The sequence below is a fragment of the Pipistrellus kuhlii genome, unplaced genomic scaffold, assembly GCF_014108245.1.
Source record: "Pipistrellus kuhlii isolate mPipKuh1 unplaced genomic scaffold, mPipKuh1.p scaffold_m20_p_9, whole genome shotgun sequence".
Taxonomy (NCBI): Eukaryota; Metazoa; Chordata; class Mammalia; order Chiroptera; family Vespertilionidae; genus Pipistrellus; species Pipistrellus kuhlii.
This window is the reverse complement of record NW_023425595.1, coordinates 28,108,615-28,127,758: the sequence shown is the minus strand read 5'-3', so window position 1 is coordinate 28,127,758 and position 19,144 is coordinate 28,108,615. Positions and strand designations below refer to the sequence as shown.

The 19,144-nt window shown below is 46.1% G+C and overlaps 1 protein-coding gene across 2 annotated transcripts; it reads right to left on the bottom strand.

Moving 5' to 3' along the window:
• Nucleotides 1-1,284: 1,284 nt before the first annotated feature.
• NRIP3 (nuclear receptor interacting protein 3) lies at nt 1,285-18,452 on the bottom strand. Of its 2 annotated transcripts, XM_036427104.2 has the most exons (8): nt 18,296-18,452; nt 17,727-17,890; nt 8,268-8,429; nt 7,646-7,728; nt 5,610-5,749; nt 4,920-4,972; nt 4,509-4,603; nt 1,285-4,215 (listed from the first exon to the last, which is right to left on the bottom strand). In XM_036427104.2, the coding sequence occupies exons 1-8, from the start codon at nt 18,339-18,341 to the stop codon at nt 4,200-4,202; spliced, it is 759 nt and encodes a 252-aa protein (XP_036282997.1). In that variant the 5' UTR covers nt 18,342-18,452; the 3' UTR covers nt 1,285-4,199. The 2 variants fall into 2 exon arrangements, with proteins under 2 accessions (XP_036282997.1, XP_036282998.1); XM_036427105.2 differs by lacking the exon at nt 18,296-18,452 and having other exon boundaries at nt 17,727-17,989.
• Between the last annotated feature and the right edge of the window lie 692 nt (nt 18,453-19,144).

Here is a 19,144-nt window from a genome sequence, read left to right as displayed (position 1 = left end):
ACCCAGGCCCCTTTGGTCCACAGGCTGATGCTCTATCTGCTAAGCCAAACCAGCTAGGGCTACATTTACTTTTTTTAATTGAAGTTAGCCATTGCCTCCTTTTCCATGCTTTCTTAATTACCTAGTATTCAAGTATCTATAATTTATCCCAAACTTGTCTCAAAACATTCAAAAACATCAAGTAACTTATCAGTTTAATTTTTAATTTGGAAATGACCCTCCAGGAATCCTCCTCCTCCTTCATTCTGGAAAAGCTGCTCTCTAAGCCTACTGCATGGTTTTTGTCCTAGAATGTGTCCTACTTTTTTTTCAGAAATATTTCCATATCCAACTCTTTATTTTGAATTTTTACATTTCTGTTATATTTTAAAGTTACTAGAGCACTTTCATGTTCATCCTTCCCCAGGCCCAATAGCATTCTGTTCCATTTGTGTGCTATAATATCTTATTTCTCTGAGGATATTTCTAGTGCTTTGTTTCTTGACTTGTCTGTTTGAGTTTTTCAGTTTTTGTTTGTCTTTTCTATCCTTCAAAGCTGAGTAAAAACTCATTTAAGACATTTCTTAAATGTCGGAGATCCCTGGCTATCCATGCATATGTGAGAGTGAGGCATTGACCGGAATCGAACCCGGGACCTTTCAGTCCACAGGCCGTCGCTCTATCCACTGAGCCAAACTGGTTTTGGCACATTAGCACTCTTGATGGCACTTTATGTTTTAAAATTGTACTAACCTTTGATTTCTCTGACAACAAAAGCATTCTCTCCTTAGTTTGTTGCCTGAGAGGAGCTTTTTGTCATGCTGAGGTATCAGCTTGAAATGGTTGTCAGTTCGAAAACTGAGACATTTTTTTTCTGTGAACAACTTGGATGAGAACCCACTTGTTTGAGATGGGAGACTTCCTAGAAACGAGGTTAGACTGTATTTCCTTTTCTGGAAGTAAGTGTTCTCATGCTGCTGAGCCACCATATTGTGAGGGAATTAAAGCTGTGAGGGAACACCATATGCCAACTACTTTACAGGGATTATCTCATTTGATTCTGTAAAGTTAGTATTATTATCACTTGTTTTATAGATTACAAAACCAAGCTCAGAGAGGTCCACTGATTTGCCCAAGGGCATACAGGCAGTAAGAGGGAGAGCTCAAGGGCCAGTAGCAATAGAGGAAATGAGAGCAACAAGGCCTAGTGTTCAGAAGACCAAGAGACAGACACCCATGCAACTGGGCTGTTCCCAGGCTCCCCCACCTTCCGGGGCCTCAACAGACAAACATCAGACGAGCAAACAGAAGGGAATATTTCACTTTATTGTTAATTATGTCAATTTCACAAATAAACCCAACACAGCCAGAAACACTGAGCAGATAAAGTGCTAATGCAGAGGCCTGGAAACAGGAGGGAGGAATCCAGTCCATCTCCTCCATGTCCCCAACCTGGAAAGATATTTCTATCACACGAAGTGAGGATAGCCAACATACCAAGCAATCCATTCTATAGACACTTTGAGCTAAGGGATAGGAAATCTTACCAGGTGGGGTCTGTGCAGGGCAAGGAAATAGAAAAGTCAGAAAACATTTATTCCACAAATAAGTCAGGCATAGAAATGCCAAATGGCAAAAACAATATTTTCTAAACTTTTCTGTATTTGAGATGGACACCTAATAAGGAAGGCGAGGGGTACCAGTTCTACAGGGTTACTTCTTGCTACTGCCTGTCTTCAGAACTGTGACCTAGGTAGACTCTCTTCCAACACCCTCCATCAGAGGCACCAGAGAGAATATTCTAGGATTCTGAGAAGAACTGACCTTACCTGCTTACCTTACCAGCCCCACTAAAGTAGACCCAGTGCTCCCTAAGGAATATCAAGGAGATATGGACTACCAGAGTAATCAACTTAGCAGCATTTAAAGAAGATTAATGGAGCTCAAGATTCCTCATAATTGTCATCAGACATTATAAGGTACCTCTATCAAGCCCCAGGTTTAAAGCGCAATTATTCAAATAAATTCAAATGATTTCACTGCATTGAGACTATGATACCCTAAGCTTAAACGGCCCCAACTGTTTCTATTTCAAAATTAGAAAACCACTGACTGATTCTCAGAGGCCACTAAAGGTCATCTGATCATCCCCCCAATGCCTCAGAATCCTGAACTCAAAGGGCCAGAATCAGTCGCATCTTTCCCTGAGAATTCCTGGTCCACTCGTCCAAAGGGAAGCCACATAAAGGTAAAGGAGGCCCAGGAACTTCCAACATGCTTCACTTGTGGCCAAGAGTCAAGGCTCGGAGTGGAACTTTCAACTAGGGAAGGAGGGGTGAAGCATTTTCACCTCAGTCCTAGGATCAGCAGCAGGCCAAAGTGCTGCTGTGAGAGGTAGGGGAGGAGAGTAGAGAGACTTCAATGGGGTGGAGTTGGAGGGGGCACTGAAGATTGGTCACCTGAGATCACCCCTGCTGAGCTTCAAATGTGACCTCCTCTACTGTGGCTATGCTTAGTTTTCTATCTCACTTCCTCTATAGGGGCTGATAAGAAGGGGGCCTAAGGATGACCCCATGATAACCCGCTGTTCAAGTGGAGGTCACCAACTTTTAGTCTTTAGGAAGTTTCCATAAAGCTGAAAACATTCATAGTTCCAAAGAGCTGCTTGGTAGGGATTGTTGGTGGGACCTGGCACAGTTCAAAGTGGGATCCATTAAATACTCTGGGAACTAATGCTATGAATCAAGGGTAGAACTGGGATTCTCCTAAAGAGATATTCACAGCTGGCTATTTTTCTGACTTCTCCAGGTACTTCCATGACCAAACTGAAGAGGAAATTCCACTATAGGTATCTGTGTGTCCAAGATGACACCTCTCCCCCCCCCCCCCCCCCCCCCCCCAACAAAGAGTTCCAAGAAGTCCCTGGGATTTTCAGCTCTTTGAGAGAGGTCAGGAAATATTGTGCAGTCAGAAAAAGTTGTCCTTAATACTGCCAGCCTACCCCTCTGCCTCTTTCCTAATACCAGGACAGAGCTGAAGAGTTCCCAATCCTCAATACCTGGCCTAAAGTTTCATCCTGACCATCCCAGAAAGATTTCCCTATGCAGGCCTTCCCACCAACTGATTCTACCTAGTACTCCCTTCTATTCTAGACCTGCTCTAGGTCTGCTTTACCTACTCCTGTTCTCAGCTACTTGAGTCCATGGCAGACAAAGATCCAGAGTCTACACCGAGACAGCGACTGGATCTTGGGAATATTAATGTCTAACAATGATGCCCAGATTATTTACTGAAGCCTTCAATTCCATCCCAGAGAGCAATTAATGTCCTTCTGTTTGTGGTTCCTTCCCCTCTTCCCCTCCAAAAAGTTCCACATCTCATTGATCTTTGTATCCTCAGCTTTTAAGCACTAAGATAAGGGCCTAAAGGTGTCAGTTTGGGTCAGGGGACTTTTAGTGGGCTTAGCGCACAGGAAAGAGATCTACCCAGATCCTCCTTGCATCCAGCCCCAAAGCATACTCTTCCCCTACCCTACCTTTTTACAAGCCCTCATTTCTTCATCTGCCTCTCAAGGCTGGGGCACAAATGAAGTAGTAAGGGAGAATGAACAGAGCCTTGGCTCATCAGGTCTCAGTTCTGGGTGCCTTCTGCCGCGGACTCCGTATATGAGCTTAGGCAATTCACTTGCCTCTCTGGAACTTTATATGATGTTTCTGGGCTCTTTTAGATTTCAGATCTATCCATACTTGAGAAATCAATGAATGAAGGAGAGGAAATATTAATTCTGAGACATAGGCATCCTGCACCTCTCTGAGTCAGCTGAAAGGAGGTAAAGGCCAGGTTCCTGTTTATTATATTATACATTTTAGCTATCGTAAAAGAAGCAAGTGTACTTATGGAGAAATGGAACCTGGCAGCTCCTCTACTTGACACATAAAAGCAAATTCCTGGAAGAAGCATAAAAATAGGCCACAAGTGAGACCTGGCAGTGTCAAAAAGGTCTAGAAATTAAGTGATCAAAGGAGTAAAAAACAATGGCTATAATCAGACAAGATCTCTAAAGCACAGACTAAAGTCTAGAGAGGTTTGAGTGGGAAGGAGCCCTGGAGCTTCTATTAGAGAAAAGGACTTGGTCCACAGCAAGTTGCTACTGCATTTGGTTCAAACCCAGTTTCCTCCATCTGTCAACCTGGTGTGTGTGCATATGCCGCAGGCTGGAGTTATGCTTCTGAAGTGCTGAAATGAAAAAGAAACAGAAGAAATGATACCAAATTCAAGGAAGTTAGGAAGGCAAGTACAAGTTTAGTTAAGCTACTCATTTTCCCCAACACTCTGTGCAGTATCATCACTGTTCATTCTGAAATGTGAGCTAGAGAGTTTTGTAAGATAGTGAAATCTGGGAGTGAGGAGAGATGTATCTGTGGTATGACTGAAGGTCAAAGACAGGACACAACCCAGTATCCTATATGGGAAATCCTCTGGTTAATGGCAAATGAATTTGACTTGATCTGACCCATTTGAACACTCACTTGTCTTCATTCAAAGAAACTGTCTCCACAAAAGGGATTTCTTCTTTGTCTGTTTTCCCCATGATCAGCTGGTGCTTATCCAAGTTTATGATGCACTGAAAACAAAGGAGATTCACTGTCAATTATCTCACTTTGGAGGTATCCATATAAGATGACTCCTGCCTGGCCGGCATTCCTCAGAGGTTGAGCATCAACCTATCAACCAGGAAGTCACAGTTTGATTCCCAATCGGGGCACAATGCCTGTGTTGTAGGCTTGATCCCCAGTAGAGGTCATGCAGGAGGCAGCTGATTCACGATTCTTTCTCATCATCGATGTTTCTATCTCTCTCTGCTTTCCTCTCTGGGGAAAAAAAAAAATTGACCCTTGCCTCAGAAACAAAGTGTCAAAGAGAAAGTAGAATTATCCTACCTTCAAAGATCGGAGAGTCTGGAGACCAAGGGATAAGTTCTTCTCATTGTCCTCTAATAAAAAATAATTAAAGTTCAACCATTTCTATACTGGTTTAGAAGTCAGCCTTATCACCATTAGGTTCTATCCATCCAACCAACCAACCACCTGTCCATTTATCCAATAATCATCTATTGCATCCATCTAGTAAATATCTGTTGTTCATCTACTTAATTTCCCCAGATTATTATAGCTAAAAGGTGATAGAACTAATAATCAAACTCCTGTCTTTTTAACCAAGATTCAAACTCAAGTACTTTTAAAGTAAAAACCAGGAACTTATAAGTAGTCTAGAATAGAGTACATGACGGAAAGTATGAGATGGTGGGAAATTATCAAGGTATTTATGGAAAAGGAGTAAGAGGATCTTGCCCTCTACCTCAAACCAGCTCATGGAAATCTCTGAAGGACCCTTTTCACAGGCAAACAAAATGTTTGCTGCCTTGCCTCCCCCCCTTTTAAGAGTAATTCTCACCTTGCCTTGAATGTAACCCAGGGTCCCACTGGTACTATAGAACAGACAAGGTCTATAGTACAGAAAAGTGAAAACCTGGGATTTTGAAGAAGTCAGGCATGGGATCTCATGTGGGTTTAGAAGTAGGGAGAAGATTTACATTAGGGTCCATAGGTCAGGTCCCCAATTCTACTCACCAACCACCGCTGCTGGGCAGTCCAGGCAAAGGGAGCCCAGTGTGATCACTAGGTGCTCAATCTGCCCCACTACTTTCAGATGCCGGGGTAGAGAAAGCTTCTCTCCTTCATGCTTGTGAGATTTGACATGCTCCTTGAGTCTGCACCAGAGGAGAAGATAGCAGAGGTTTCTGACGGAATCTGGCAATGTCTACCTTCCCACCCATGGTCGGAATTTTCCAAGGATTTCCTGGGATTAATTTACCAAGAAAGTGCTAGCCAGCCTATGCTTTTTTGTTTCAGCACTTTTTCCTAAACATGCCAGGGAATATAAAGAAAACTAAAGATTCATTTCCTGTTCTCAAAGAGATACCCCACTGTGTGCACTGATAAAAGTTAAGAGTTGACTCACTCAGAGAATCTATTCTGCATCCTTACATTCCCACCTGTGTGCAAGTTCAGTTAACACGTCCTTCTACCTATCTATGGATAATAGATCCCAGAGAGGGCAGGCCAGGTCTACGTTTAGAAAACACTATTCAATGTCTAATTTTTTCTATGTCTTTTTCATTTCAGTCTACCCTCATCAGTTAGTCTTATGCTATAAGTTTAGTGTCAGTAGGTGCATTGATATTGATATCAGCAATATCATGGAGAAAGTCCCAATTAATTTAACTTGTCTGTTCAGAGGAAGAAGGGGAAAAAAAACAACAGCGCCAAGGTTTCACAGTTATGTAATGTGATTGGAACAGCTAGCACCCGAGCTATTATGGGTTGGTGGATAAATACTTAATTATGGGTTTTCTGTGCCAGTACTTTTGCTTTACTCCACTTCCTATCTTTTAGTGTTATCACCCATCCAAAAGAAAAATAAGTGCAGTTTTACAGATGGTTATTAATTTGTCTGGAATCATGGCAGTCTGCTACCTACTAGTAATTATGCACAAGGACATGACAAGTCTTTCTGGAACCATCATGGTGCACTGTGCCTCATCTCTTCACCACATTAAAAAGCTCAGGATTCTTCGCACAAGAACACTTGTGTCCTGGACTCCCCAGTATGTACAAAACCCATAGAGGCTGCTTCAGAGTCACAATGATGGTGAGGGTTGAGGACAGGGTAGCAACAAGATGAAAAAGGTCATGTGGCAGAGGTCACTGATTATACAAATCAAGTCTTCTGCAAGCCCTACTTAAGAAGTTGGACATCGTGAAAGTAGTTTAAAATGGGCCATTATATCTACTTTAGTGATTGTTTCAATGTAGAGATTCGGGCTAAGGGATGACTTATTGTACTCAGTGATATAGGAGTGGAAAAGAATGTTGGATTGATCCTCCCAATTCTGGTCCCATCTGGTAATTTGGAGGAAAGAGAAGGAATGAGAAATCAAAGGACAGATGGAGTGAAAAGGAAGAAGAACATATCTGTCAGAGAACTGAAGACATTCAATTCTGAGCGGTGTCTGCCCCTCACACCCAATACCCAGCATGCTCAGCAGTAAGATCGAATGTTTGTCAGAGAGAGAAAAGGCACTAAAAGACCATTGGTTAATGACCCCCATGATGGTTCAGGCCTGGCAGCTATAGCAATCCTATTCTAAGTTCAGTTTCATGCTTTTGGGAAACAGGCAGTGTCACCTTCAGAAGGACCCTGAGTTAAGCTAAAGCCAACCACATCCCTGCTTTTACTCCTCGGGGCTACATCAACGGGACAGCTCCTCTTAATTTGTTATCTGGGCAGGTCAAAAATCAGGAACAGGACACGGCACACAATAAACCAAGAATCTCACCTTCTCTCCAGAGCTCTTATGTCTTTTCTCAAAACTTAACAGGTGGGAGTTAATGGAAAGTCTAAGGCTTGCCCAACTCACAGAATTCTCCCAGGTATCCGAGATCCCTCACTCTGTCCCATTACAAAGGACTGGTTCCAGTTGATATCTGAGTTCTGCACACTTCTCTCGGAGCCTCTGTGGAGACCCTCATCATCTCTAACATCAAAACAGACGCAGGCAGAGTGACTGGCATCTGAATTCCACCCAGTACAAGTAGCTACTTACCCCAGTCTATACACACAGGCTGAAGAGATGAGATTATATTGGCAGCCTGTGTCAATCAGGGCTTTCACATCCTTCCCAGCACACTGTGGAGAGGAACATGCTGTTCAATAGGAGCAAGGGAAGGGAGACCCAGAGAGCAAGGCGCAGATGTCATGTGAAAGGCAGGTTTGGAGAGCATCTTCACAATTATGGGTGTGTAGTGTCCCATCTTTACCCACTGCTAAGTCTCCTTTGAGAGGCCCCTTTTCTGCCTCAATCTAGAGATGACAGAAGATCCCAAAGGACTTTGGGTTTTTCATTCTATATATCAAGTAGTGTGTGTGTGTGTGTGTGTGTGTGTGTGTGAGAGAGAGAGAGAGAGAGAGAGAGAGAGAGAGAGAGAGAGAGAGAGAGAGCCCTTTGCAAATCTGATGAATGTTTGGTCCTTTTTCCCATGCACGCACATACAAAATACTGCACACACTTTCTGCCTTGCATGGAGTGCCCTCCTTGGAACTCATTTATGAATCTCATGATATAACCCATACTCTACAATTTTGAGGCGAGAGACCCACTTCTGATTATAATGAGCCCAAATCCTACCCCCCAGAAAACCCTGGAAAAGCTGTTCTCAGAACATTACCTGGCAAGAAACCAAAATCATCCCATCATCCTCAGACTTCTTCAGTCCCTCAGACTTAGCCTGATTGAGTTTGTTGGTCTTGGAGGTCCACGGGACACGACCGCTCCGGAGCTTAGACAGGTTGGTTTCCATGAGGCGCCTCTGCAGAATGTTATGCGGTTGCTTGAGGAATAAAAAGCAGAGGCTTCTAAATGACAGGCCATTTCCCCTTCTCCCACCGTCCCCCAGGTGCTGCTGAAACAATGCAGGACCTTCACCTAACTGAGCTCTACATCTAGTCTCCCTTCAAGTAGGGACTCCATTGGTACGGCCAGAGCAGGTACTATCAAGCAATTTGCAAGTAGGCCACTCTGAACGAAAAAACCAGGTGAGACACTGAAAGACGGGGATGGGGCCAAAGAACATTCTGTGGCTAAAGAGAACTGAAAGACCCTTGTGATTTGGACTTCTGGGCCTACTGCCTTCCCGCCCTTTGCAAGGGCATTTCAAGAGAAGAATGGCAGAGAGAGAGAGAGAGAAGAGTAGCTTTAGTCTATGTGGAATAGGTGTATTTTCCAGGGGACTGACAGAAGGGGCAGCTTATTTCCACAGGCCGAAAAACCTAGCTAGCCCTGGTTGTCAGAAGCTCTGCCTATTTCTATTTCAAGTCTCACTCCCTTACAGTCTGATCTTTTGGACCCAAATGTATACACACACACACACACTAGAGGCCCGGTGCACAACATTCATACATGAGGGAGGGAGGGTTGTATGTGTCCCTCAGCCCAGCCTGCACCCTCTCCAATCTGGGACCCCTCGAGGGATGTCAGACTGCCCACTGGGATTGTGGCATGCCTCTCTCAATCCAAGATTGCTGCCTCCCAATCGCTCACCTGCCTGCCTGCCTGATTGGCCCTAACTGCTTCTGCCTGCCAGTCTGATTGATGCCTAACTGCTCCCCTGCCGGCCAAATTGCCCCTGACTGCCCTCCCCTGCCAGCCTGGTTGTCCCTAACTATCCTCCTCTGCTGGCCAGGTCACTCCTAACTGACCTCCCTTGCAGGTGTGGTCCCCCCAACTGCCCTCCTCTCTAGGCCTGGTCCCTCCCAACTGCCCTTCCCTGCTGGCCTGGTCACCCCTAATTACCCTCCCCTGCTGGCCTGATTGCCCACCACTGTCCTCCCCTGCTGGCCATTTTGTGGTGGCCATCTTGTTTCCACTTGGGAGCAGCCATCTTGTGTGTTGGAGTGATGGTCAATTTGCATTTTACCCCTTTATTATATAGGAGATATATATATATATATATGCCTTAGTGGCCTGAGGGCAGAGTGAGTCACCCATGGGTGGATGGCATGGGAAGACAGGAATTCAGACCTGCTGAGCAAACCTCTCAGAAGACACACTTTGGAACATGGCAGAACCCACAGGAATCATCCTTACTGACATCCTCTAAATCTCCAGGAGTAAAAGACAGCTCTGCCATATGCTTGTCATCCATGCCCATCTCTTCAATGGGCCAAAAAGTGGGAGTATATACGGGGCAGAGACGGATCAAGAAGCGGAAGACTTAACTCGACCTTATATCCTTGTCAGGATACCTAATGTTAGAAAGCAGAATGAGGATTGTGATTTCAAATCTGCTCTTTGAGCTTAGGAGAGATCCCAGGGCAGATATATCCATTCTCTACTGCTTCTGCCCATAGTGGCCTCTAGAAAGTATAAGCTACCTCTTGATAAGTTGTTTGACCTGAGAAATTTCTACACAAAGCATCTTATTCCCAGTTTACATTAACATTCAAAATCCCTAAAAGTATAGCATCTAACCATAAGCTTCTATGTAACACACACCAGATAGCCCTCCAGTTCTAGGGGGAAGAGAGTCATTCTTAGAAGCCCAGAGCCTAGAACTTTCCCAGGAAAGGGGGAAGAACAGGAGGTCTTCATTTTCCTCCACCTTTCAGATTTCTGAGGAAGAACGGAGTCAGAGCCATGACTCACTGTAACCCTGCTGAGGTGAAGAAACATATTCCCGAAATACACTGATTCTTGGCAAAGCAGATTCTAAATTAGTATTCTTGAGAAAAGGAGAGAAAGAGATACTTTAAAGAAAATGAGCTTCTTAACTTAATAAGGAGCCAGAGGAAGTGCTAACTCTGTCAGGTTTCCTGATGTGCCATTGGGAGAATGCTTTGCTCCTCAATAGACACAGAAATTCTTTATTCTTATTTCTCTCATTAATAAGCTTGGATTCCTAACTTAGATCATACTATAGCAGGGTGCTTGTTTCCGTCAAGTCCAACCCAGAAAGTTTGGAGCTTTTCTTCTACATCGTTTTGCTGATAACTTTACCTGGTTACTCTTTTTTTATTGTTGTTAATCCTCACCCGAGGACTTGTTTTCCATTGAATTTTAGAGAGTGGAAGGGAGGTAGGCATGAAAAGAGAGAGGGAGAGGGAGAAGGAGAAGGAATGATGTCAGAGAGACGCATCGATTGGTTGCCTCCCGCTCGCGACCTGATGCTCCAACCACTGAGCAACACTGCCAGGGCTATCTGGTTACTCTTAATCTTGCAGAAGAGTCTAATCACCCCTGGATAGATAAGGTAAATGAGGAAAGTTCTAAAATTATTTTCTTTGAAGTCTGGTCCATTCATCATTGTGTGGCATCCTGCAGTATAATCTATTTTCTTTCACTTTATTTTCTTTCCCACTCTACAACCTGATTAGAAGAGCTTTAAGCAAAATGTGTGCCAGATTGAGGAACCTCAACTATTTCTACCCAGAAAACAGCATTGCCCTCAGGCCCATTTCCTTCAGAAGCTGCTAATGGTGATGGAGGCAGCATATTTGATGAATTGAGAAAGAACATCTAAGACTACTTTCTCAATTCCTTTACCTATGCTGCACCAAACCCACACAGAATCAAACTAATGGGATTTTGTGGTCCACAGAATGGACCAGACTAGAAAATAGGGAAGATGACAGAAATCTGCCTTCTTTGTAGCATTTACTCCCAGAGCAGAAACTCAGTTTCTAGCTAGCAATAGAACCAGTTAGAGATAGGTATCAGCAAATACAGTCCACACACCATATTCTGTCTGCTGTCCATTTCTAGAAATAAATGTTTATTGGAACACAACCCACCCTATTCATAAACTGTCTGTGGCTGCTTTTGCACAAAAGTAAAGTTGAGCAGTTGAGACAGAGACTGTTCAGCCTGAAAAACGCAAAAATGTAGTTACTGTGTGGTCCTTTACGGAAAAAGGTTGCCAACACCCGACTTAGAGTAGTAGTTAAAAATATATGCTTTGGAGTCAGACAGAGCTGAGTTCAAGTTAGTAAATACCTTGTACTTTTGTGAGGATTAAATGACATAATATGAAGCATTCAAATGTTAGTAGGTGTATGTATGTGTATATATAATACATTAAATTCTCATTCAGCCTAAAACTGAAGCTGCTCATCACTCACTATTTTTTCCTAAAAGAGCAAGACATCATCCTATACCATTATTTTTCTCATATATATTGTAGTTTATAGGTAAACATGGACTCCTGGTTGACTTTCACTTCAAGCCCAAAATACATGTCTCTATCTGAACTTGAAAACCTAAAAGGGCACTAATATCTATGCCTTCTCTTCTTTGTTTACAAGCTAAATATACAACATATGACCCATCCTACCCCATGGGAATGGAGGCAGGCTGGCCTTGGGTTTGCAGTTGCTCAAAAAACACATGGGCACCTACATAAGGCAGGCTGTCACATTGCCCCAGGCCTTCTGTGTTCTCTTTGCCTTTGCCTTGTGCTCCAACAGACACATTATTTCGAAGAGAACAGCCTGAGTCCTGATTGTTCCCTGCTTGTGGATTGATTGGTCTGAGATGGGGGTTTCTCAGCTGCTGTGGCAGACTGTATTTTTGCTAGAAAGGATTCACATATGGGCAGAGAATTGGACTAGATAACTGTAAGTAAGTTCTTACTCTGAGGTTCTATAAGGTATACTCTGGAGGCAGCCTCCTCCCCACACCATCTCAAGGTCAATTTACTCACCAGGGAAGGATGCTGTTGTAATCAGATGCTGGCCTGGTTAAATTTGTCACACCAGGCCATACTAGTGCCTTCTTCCACTGAACTCCTCTGGCACGTAGTGACTGTAACTTCGTGGCAACTAGCATGGGCTTCCTGGTGGGGTTACTTATCTTCCTGTGAACTGTCTACTCCACAATTATACTTGAATAACTAATAGAAATCCCAAATAGATTTTTAATAGTTGTTAAAAAATAAAATTCCTGATTCTTTTTCCCTATCCCTAACCTGTTCCTCCTAGTCTCACCCATTTCAGTAATGACAATTTTATTCTTCCAACTGCTAGGTCAAAAACCTTGAGGTCATTCTTGACTACTCTTTCTTTCAGACCCTTAAACCAATCCATCAAGTAAACTTGTCAGTTCTGCCTTCAAAATATATCCAGAAAATGGTGTGTTTTTTTTTTTGGTCCCCTTTACTGCTATCACACTGCTGAGAGCCGCCTTCATTTTTCACTTGATCAGTCTCCTGGCTTCTACTCTTACAGCCTAATCCACACAGTAGTCTGTGCTATATAATAAGAGGGAGATATGCTAATTATCCATTACACCCTGAGGCATAATGACGACCATGTAACACTGATCACTGATCGGCAGGAGGGTGGGGCAGCAAACTACAAGCAGGCCAGCAGTGGAGAGCTACAGGTCAGGACAGGGCAGGGCAGCAAGCTACGAGTTGGGGGCAAGGGGAGCTTCAGGAGGGCAGTGATATACTGGAGCACCGATTCATGCGCAGGGCTACTAGTACGGTATTTTTTTTTTTTTTTCCCAAACCGATGTGTCTTTTATTCACAAACAGAAGCCACGGGGAGTGTGGTCCGCACGTTTGTACAAAGGGGTGTGCGCCCAGAAAAACGCACCCTGGTCAGAAACCAGCCCGGCGTGGCGGACGCCGCCCCCCGCAGGCTCGCCCTGGCCGCACCCCCCTCCCCCCCTGCCCCAGAGAGCCCCGCCGAGGGCACCGTCGTAGAAAACGTAAGAACGTGGATCCTTTGTCTTCGGATGCCCTGCCAATGCCGCGTCCATAGGCAAAAAGTAGTACGGTAGTTTTTATTTATTTATTTTTTTAAAAAAATATATATTTTATTGATTTTGTACAGAGAGGAAGGGAGAGAGATAGAGAGTTAGAAACATCGATGAGAGAGAGTCATCGATCAGCTGCCTCTTGCACACCCCCCACTGGGGATATGCCTGCAACCAAGGTACATGCCCTTGACCGGAATCGAACCCGGGACCCTTCAGTCCCCAAGCCGACGCTTTATCCATTGAGCCAAACCAGTCCCGGCATACGGTAGTTTTTATAAAAGAAGTCATGTCATGTAACCACTCTGCCCAAAGCCTTATACTGGTTTACCATATTGGATTAGAAGCCAAATCCAATCTGGATAATGACCTATAAGTACCCTGGCCTATAAGTACCTCTCTGATGGTTTCTCCTACGTATCACCCTCCCCATTGCTCACTTTGCTCTGTGATACATGCTCAATAAATATTGAACAGAATAGATTAATCTGTTCTGTCCTTATTCATAATGGATAAACTCCCTGTAGAGAGGGATTTTGTTATTTTCTCCTTTGTGGTCCTAGGAGCTAGCAAGTGTTCAAACAATGTTTGCTGTAATCGGGATGCAAACTTGGCTCTGAAAACCTTCAGTTTGTACCAGATCGTGCCGTGACATTGGTATTTCATACTCCTTTTCCAAGGTACCAAAGTTCTTTGGTCCAAAACCTGCAGGATTGTGGGTGTTTTGTGGCATTATGAATGATTAAACTATAGGGCACCACCCATGGCTCTGACAGAGATTCTGATCAGGAAGATGAGATACTCAGAGTACAGAGCTAGTCATTTCATGGTCTGGTGGCTTTGCTGTGGTCTACCATCCTTCCCCTGGCCTTCATTTCTAATTCTAGTGACTTCTGCTAAAACATTTGCTTATATGCAGAATCAACCACAGACAGGAAAACAAAACTCTATTGCTGGACAACTAAAGGATGGACTGATAGTCAATAATATTATGATATTGAAAAGACTGCACATTATCCTATGACAGGACTGGTTTTAAAAAATCAAAAAGTCCTTACCTCAATGAGGAGATCATTTCTGAGCCTGGTAGCTAAAACAAAAGAAACTCTAAGAGTGGAATCTTTTTGTTTTTTCCCCCCAATTTCATGAACTTTGAAAAAAATAATAAATCAAATAAAATATTACTCATATCTCTGATGCTGGCTCTTAATCTAACAGAAAACAACAACAATAACTAGCACAAGATGAAAAGACAAACAAAATAAAAGAGGCAGACATAAGAAATAAGTTAATTATGCAATTAATTTGCATAGCAGACTTTGTATCAGCCAACTACACGCAATAGGATTAGGGCAAACACCCATCCCTGGGCCAAGAGAACAAGACCACATTTGATTGCCAATAGGTATTCTTGGCCAATCCAAAGAAAGTTGGCAGGCTAGTATCACATAACAAAAATTACAGAAACAGCTTCACAAAAGGTAAATAATACAGAAAACCCAGCAATGTCATTCTAATATAGGTTACTACCGGTAGTAGGAGAAAAACCTACAATCTTCTCACTGGCACATACCCCAGAGTCAACTAAAACTAATCTGTTTCCCTCCTTACCTACTCTCTCTGGTGATCTCCTGCCTGTTCTTGTCCTCCTCTTGAGTTTGTACCATATGCCTATTTAATCAATTTTGGTATCCTCAAAATTTTACTTCAGTGTGAGAAAATTGAGTCAACACTGGTCTATACTACAAGAGATATCCACAGAATGAAGTGAAATAGTACTTATAAGGTTACTCTTAAGATCATATGGAGGCAGCAAAATCAGTTCCAGGAGAGCTTCAGCATGCCACCTCACCCCAGGGCCTGCAAACTGCGGCTCATGAGCCACATGCAGCTCCTTTGGCCCCTTGAGTGTGGCTCTTTCACAAAATATCACAGTCTGGGCGAGTCTATTTTGAAGAAGTGGCATTAAAAGAAGTTTAAGTTTAAATATGTGGATCTCAAAAGAAATTTCAATCGTACTGTTGAAATTTGGCTCTGTTGATTAATGAGTTTGTCGACCACTCACTGTTCTTACCCTACCACCCTACCACCATTGGCCTGGCTGTGATCTGTTCTAGCTCTTCAGTGCGATCATTTGCACATTAAAGGTGTGAGAACAGTGAGAGAGGAGTATCAATTCAAGGGCAATGGGGAGGAGGGGAGAGGAAAAAGGGGGGAGGAAGTGTGAACCATGGTTCTGAGTCTCACAGTAAACGGCTAAGTGTTACATCCATAGCAATAACCTGCTTTTTGACGATGCTTCCTTCTTCCTGCCTACTGCCTGTGTTGTAAGCTATCAGCTTCTGTGTGGTTCAATGAGACAGACTGGAGTCAGAAAGACAGATGGGATTCTTCCTACACAGGATGAAGCAGTATAAAGAATGCTAGGCAGAAGGATGGGAAGGTAGTTTCTCAGGGATAGGAAACTCCTTGACAGCTCAGGACAACAAAACGTCAATCATATCTTAAATCCAGGCTGAAGGAAAGAAAAATATTCCACATTTTACTTCCTTTCCTAATACTTCCTTCTTTATTGGTTAGTGTGGCTTCAGGAGCTAGGATTATTGTGGCGGGGACGTAAGACCTGGACCTGATTTGCTAAAGAAATCTAGATTTCTTTAAAGTCAAAGAAGAGAAGAAAGAGTTATCGTTTTTCCTAGGAATACATTTCAGTCACCACTCTGAGTGAGCATGAGTCTGATTGACAATCCTGTGACTTGTGCAGGAAAAATACCTTTGAAAAAAAAAAAACAGAACAAGCTAACTGGGTAGACATCCCTGAATGTAAATAACTAAAAATGACTATCCCAATGGGAGGGAGGACAAATTTGATCTTGGTATCTGTCATTAGGGTTGTTTAAAAAGATAGATTCAGGAGCTCTGCCCTCAACAGTCATTCTTGGGCTGGAAATTACAATCTCAGTGAACCAGGCTGACATGTCCCCCCACCCAACCCCCCACCAAATTAAACATTCCAAAAGCTCAAAAATACTTAAAAATTATAGAGTACCTATTTCATTTAAAAGGCATTTAATCAATGCTTCATAAATTATTGTCCTTATGATTAAAATGGTCATGAAATTTAAGGAAACAAGTAAACTACAAGAAAACTCCGGATAAAATTACAAAGCTAAACATACATCTGGCCCAGCCCTGCTACAGTGACGGAAGAACGAGAATTAATTACAATTCTTTAAACTAGTAACCCTTAACCATCCATCTCCCTTCCATAGCTAGAGGGCAGGATGGTCTTTGAACCCAGACCTCCAGTCCTGGGGGGTTCTCCTTCATGAGAACAAGCCAGCCCCTCCCCCAACACCAGCCCCAGCCCCAGCCCCAGCCCCCAGTCCCAGCCCAACCCTAGCCCCAGCTCTAACCCCCAGCCCCAGCCCCAGCCCGTCCTAGCCCCCAGTCCCAGTCCCAGCCCCCCCAGCCCTCAGTCCCAGCCCCAGTCCCCAGCTCCCAGCTCCCAGCTCCAATCCCAACCCCCAATCCCCAACCCCAACCCCAGCCCCAGCCCCCAGCCCCCAACCCAACCCTAGCCTCAGCCCCAACCCCCAGCCCTAAGTCCCATCTCCCCCCCCCCCCCCCCAGTCCTCAGTCCTCAGTCCCAGTCCCCAGTCCCCAATCCCCAGCTCCCAGCTCCAGCCCCAACCGTTAGCTAGTCAGTGAGACGTAGCAGCCCGGTTTCCATCTATTTGGGGGGTGGGAAGGGCGGGTAGGAGAGGAATAGGAGGAAAACTGATTAGGATGAAGAGATGCCTGTGGTTCAAGAATCCTTTCCGTTCCATCCTCCTTTTCCTGTCACCTTTCAGGATGCAAGGTCAAAGTCAGATAAGAACAACATCAAACGGAGAAGATTGTGCATAGGGGCAAGATGGAGTCAACAAAAGTCATTTCATCCTGTGACTGCCAAGAAAACCCCCTTCCCACTTCGTCCTCTCCTCACGCCCACTAGGAGCCCCCTCTGTCTGGCTCCTGAGACAGGCCGAGCATCCCGCAAGGCTGCCCCGGCCGCGAGGCTCCAGCCCCGCGCGATGCAAATCAGTCCCGGGGATAACGGAAAAGGGAGGCCACTGGGGCGGGCGAGAAGGCGGGGCAGGGTCTTCGCCTCTAGAGCAGACCCGCAGGGGGCAGGCGGAGCAGGAGTGCGGGAGGGGCACCAGGACCCTGAGAGCCCCTGGGGCAGGGGATGGATGGAGAGGCATCCGGAGCAGCAGGGAGTCAGAGGGCAGCGGCGCGGGGGCCCGGGGCGGTGACTCAGTGAAAGCGGCGATGGGCGGGCCCGGGGCCGCGGGGCGCGCGGGGGGGCCGGGGCGGGCGCGGAGCTCACCGTGTCCTTGGACGAGCCCAGCTTCCTGAGGCCGTCCAGAGGCAGGAGGTCGGCCGAGTCCTTGTGGATGAACTGCACGGCCTGCTTCATCCGGCGCTGCTGCCGCAGCGACGCCGCCTCCCGCAGCTCGGGCTCCTTGCGGCCGCCGCCCTCGGTCAGGAGCCCTGAGTAGAACATCGCGCTGAGGCCCCGCGGGCGCCGCTCCGGGATCCCGGGCTCCGCGTCCTCGAGCTCCGCCGGCGCCGCCAGCCCCGCGCGCCGCGTGCTTTATAGCCGCGCGTGACGTCACGGCGGCCAGCCAATGCGCGCGCGGGGGTGGGGCCGGCACAGCGACCCCAGCCGGCCGGGCTCTCCGCCTCGACGTCTGCGGAGCATCCCCGCGCCCGCCCCTCTCGGGGGAAGAGCCGGTGAGGAGTGGCGCTGGCGGGACTGACCCGAAGCGCCAAGGGTCCACCACTCCCCCCTCCGGTTGTGGGTGCCCCGCATCCCCTGGACCGGGATGAGGTGCGGGCCCCACGCCGGAGCAGCGCCCCAGATCTGCTCCCCCCCCCCCCCGAGTTTCTGCTTACCAGTCCACGCGGTGGCCGACCCCGGGATCACGGACAGCTGGGCCATGTCCCCCAAGTCCCGCCGTCCGCGCCGCTGCTCGGCTTTGCAAGGTGCCACCCCGCGCCCCCTCCCCCAGAGCTCCCGCACCCACAGCCCGGGCACCCCCAGCCCCGGGCTCGGGAGGACGCGCGCGCGCGACGCACTCAGCAGCAGGGATCGCTCAGGATGTCTCTAACTTCAGGTCGGTCCCCACCCACCAAGCCACGTGACTGGGGAGGGGGCAGCCCCTGCAGGCCGGTTGGAGCTGGCCTTCCGGGGACCCTCCCTCCGCCCGGCACCCTCTGCCGGGCACCCTCTGCCGGTGAGGCAGGGCGGGGCGGAAGCCTGGGGTGAGGAGAGGCGAGGGTCCCAGCCTCCGCGCGACTGCACACCAGTGCGAGCCCTGCACCTGCTCGCTGGAACACCTGGCGGAAAAGCACGTTTCAAAGCTCAGCCAGCGCTAGGGCTAGCAGTCTCTGCAGCATGTTTCCAGAAGCAATTGGAATACGTTTGTTTGTTTGTTGTTCATGAATCATCTCTCAAGCCATTCTCATGGGGCCTTCGAGCATCCTGGGCTCTGGCCTCCACGTTGTGACTTTAAGCAAACTTACATTTCCACCCTGCGAACAGCCACTGCCCTCTCCCAGCCCATCTCCCTGGAGCAGCCCTGAAGCAGAAAGATCTGCTCTCTGTAGAGAAGGACCATAAAAGTAACAATAACGACATTTACTGAGTGTTTTACCATGTGCCAGATATTGAAATAAATATTTAAAATGTAGTACCTCACTGAATTGGCAACAGCTTCAGAAGTATATTATCATTATCCCCAC

What these genes read in the sequence shown, in the direction of transcription:
- NRIP3 (XM_036427104.2), bottom strand. Translation starts at nt 18,341, where the DNA reads ATGGCCCAGCTGTCCGTGATCCCGGGGTCGGCCACCGCGTGGACTG. An exon ending in GTCGGCCACCGCGTGGACTG is followed by an intron (nt 17,891 to 18,295) that starts GTAAGCAGAAAC and finishes TGTTCTACTCAG; the next exon opens with GGCTCCTGACCGAGGGCGGC. An exon ending in AGACTCTCCGATCTTTGAAG is followed by an intron (nt 4,604 to 4,919) that starts GTAGGATAATTC and finishes CTTTGTTTTCAG; the next exon opens with TGCATCATAAACTTGGATAA.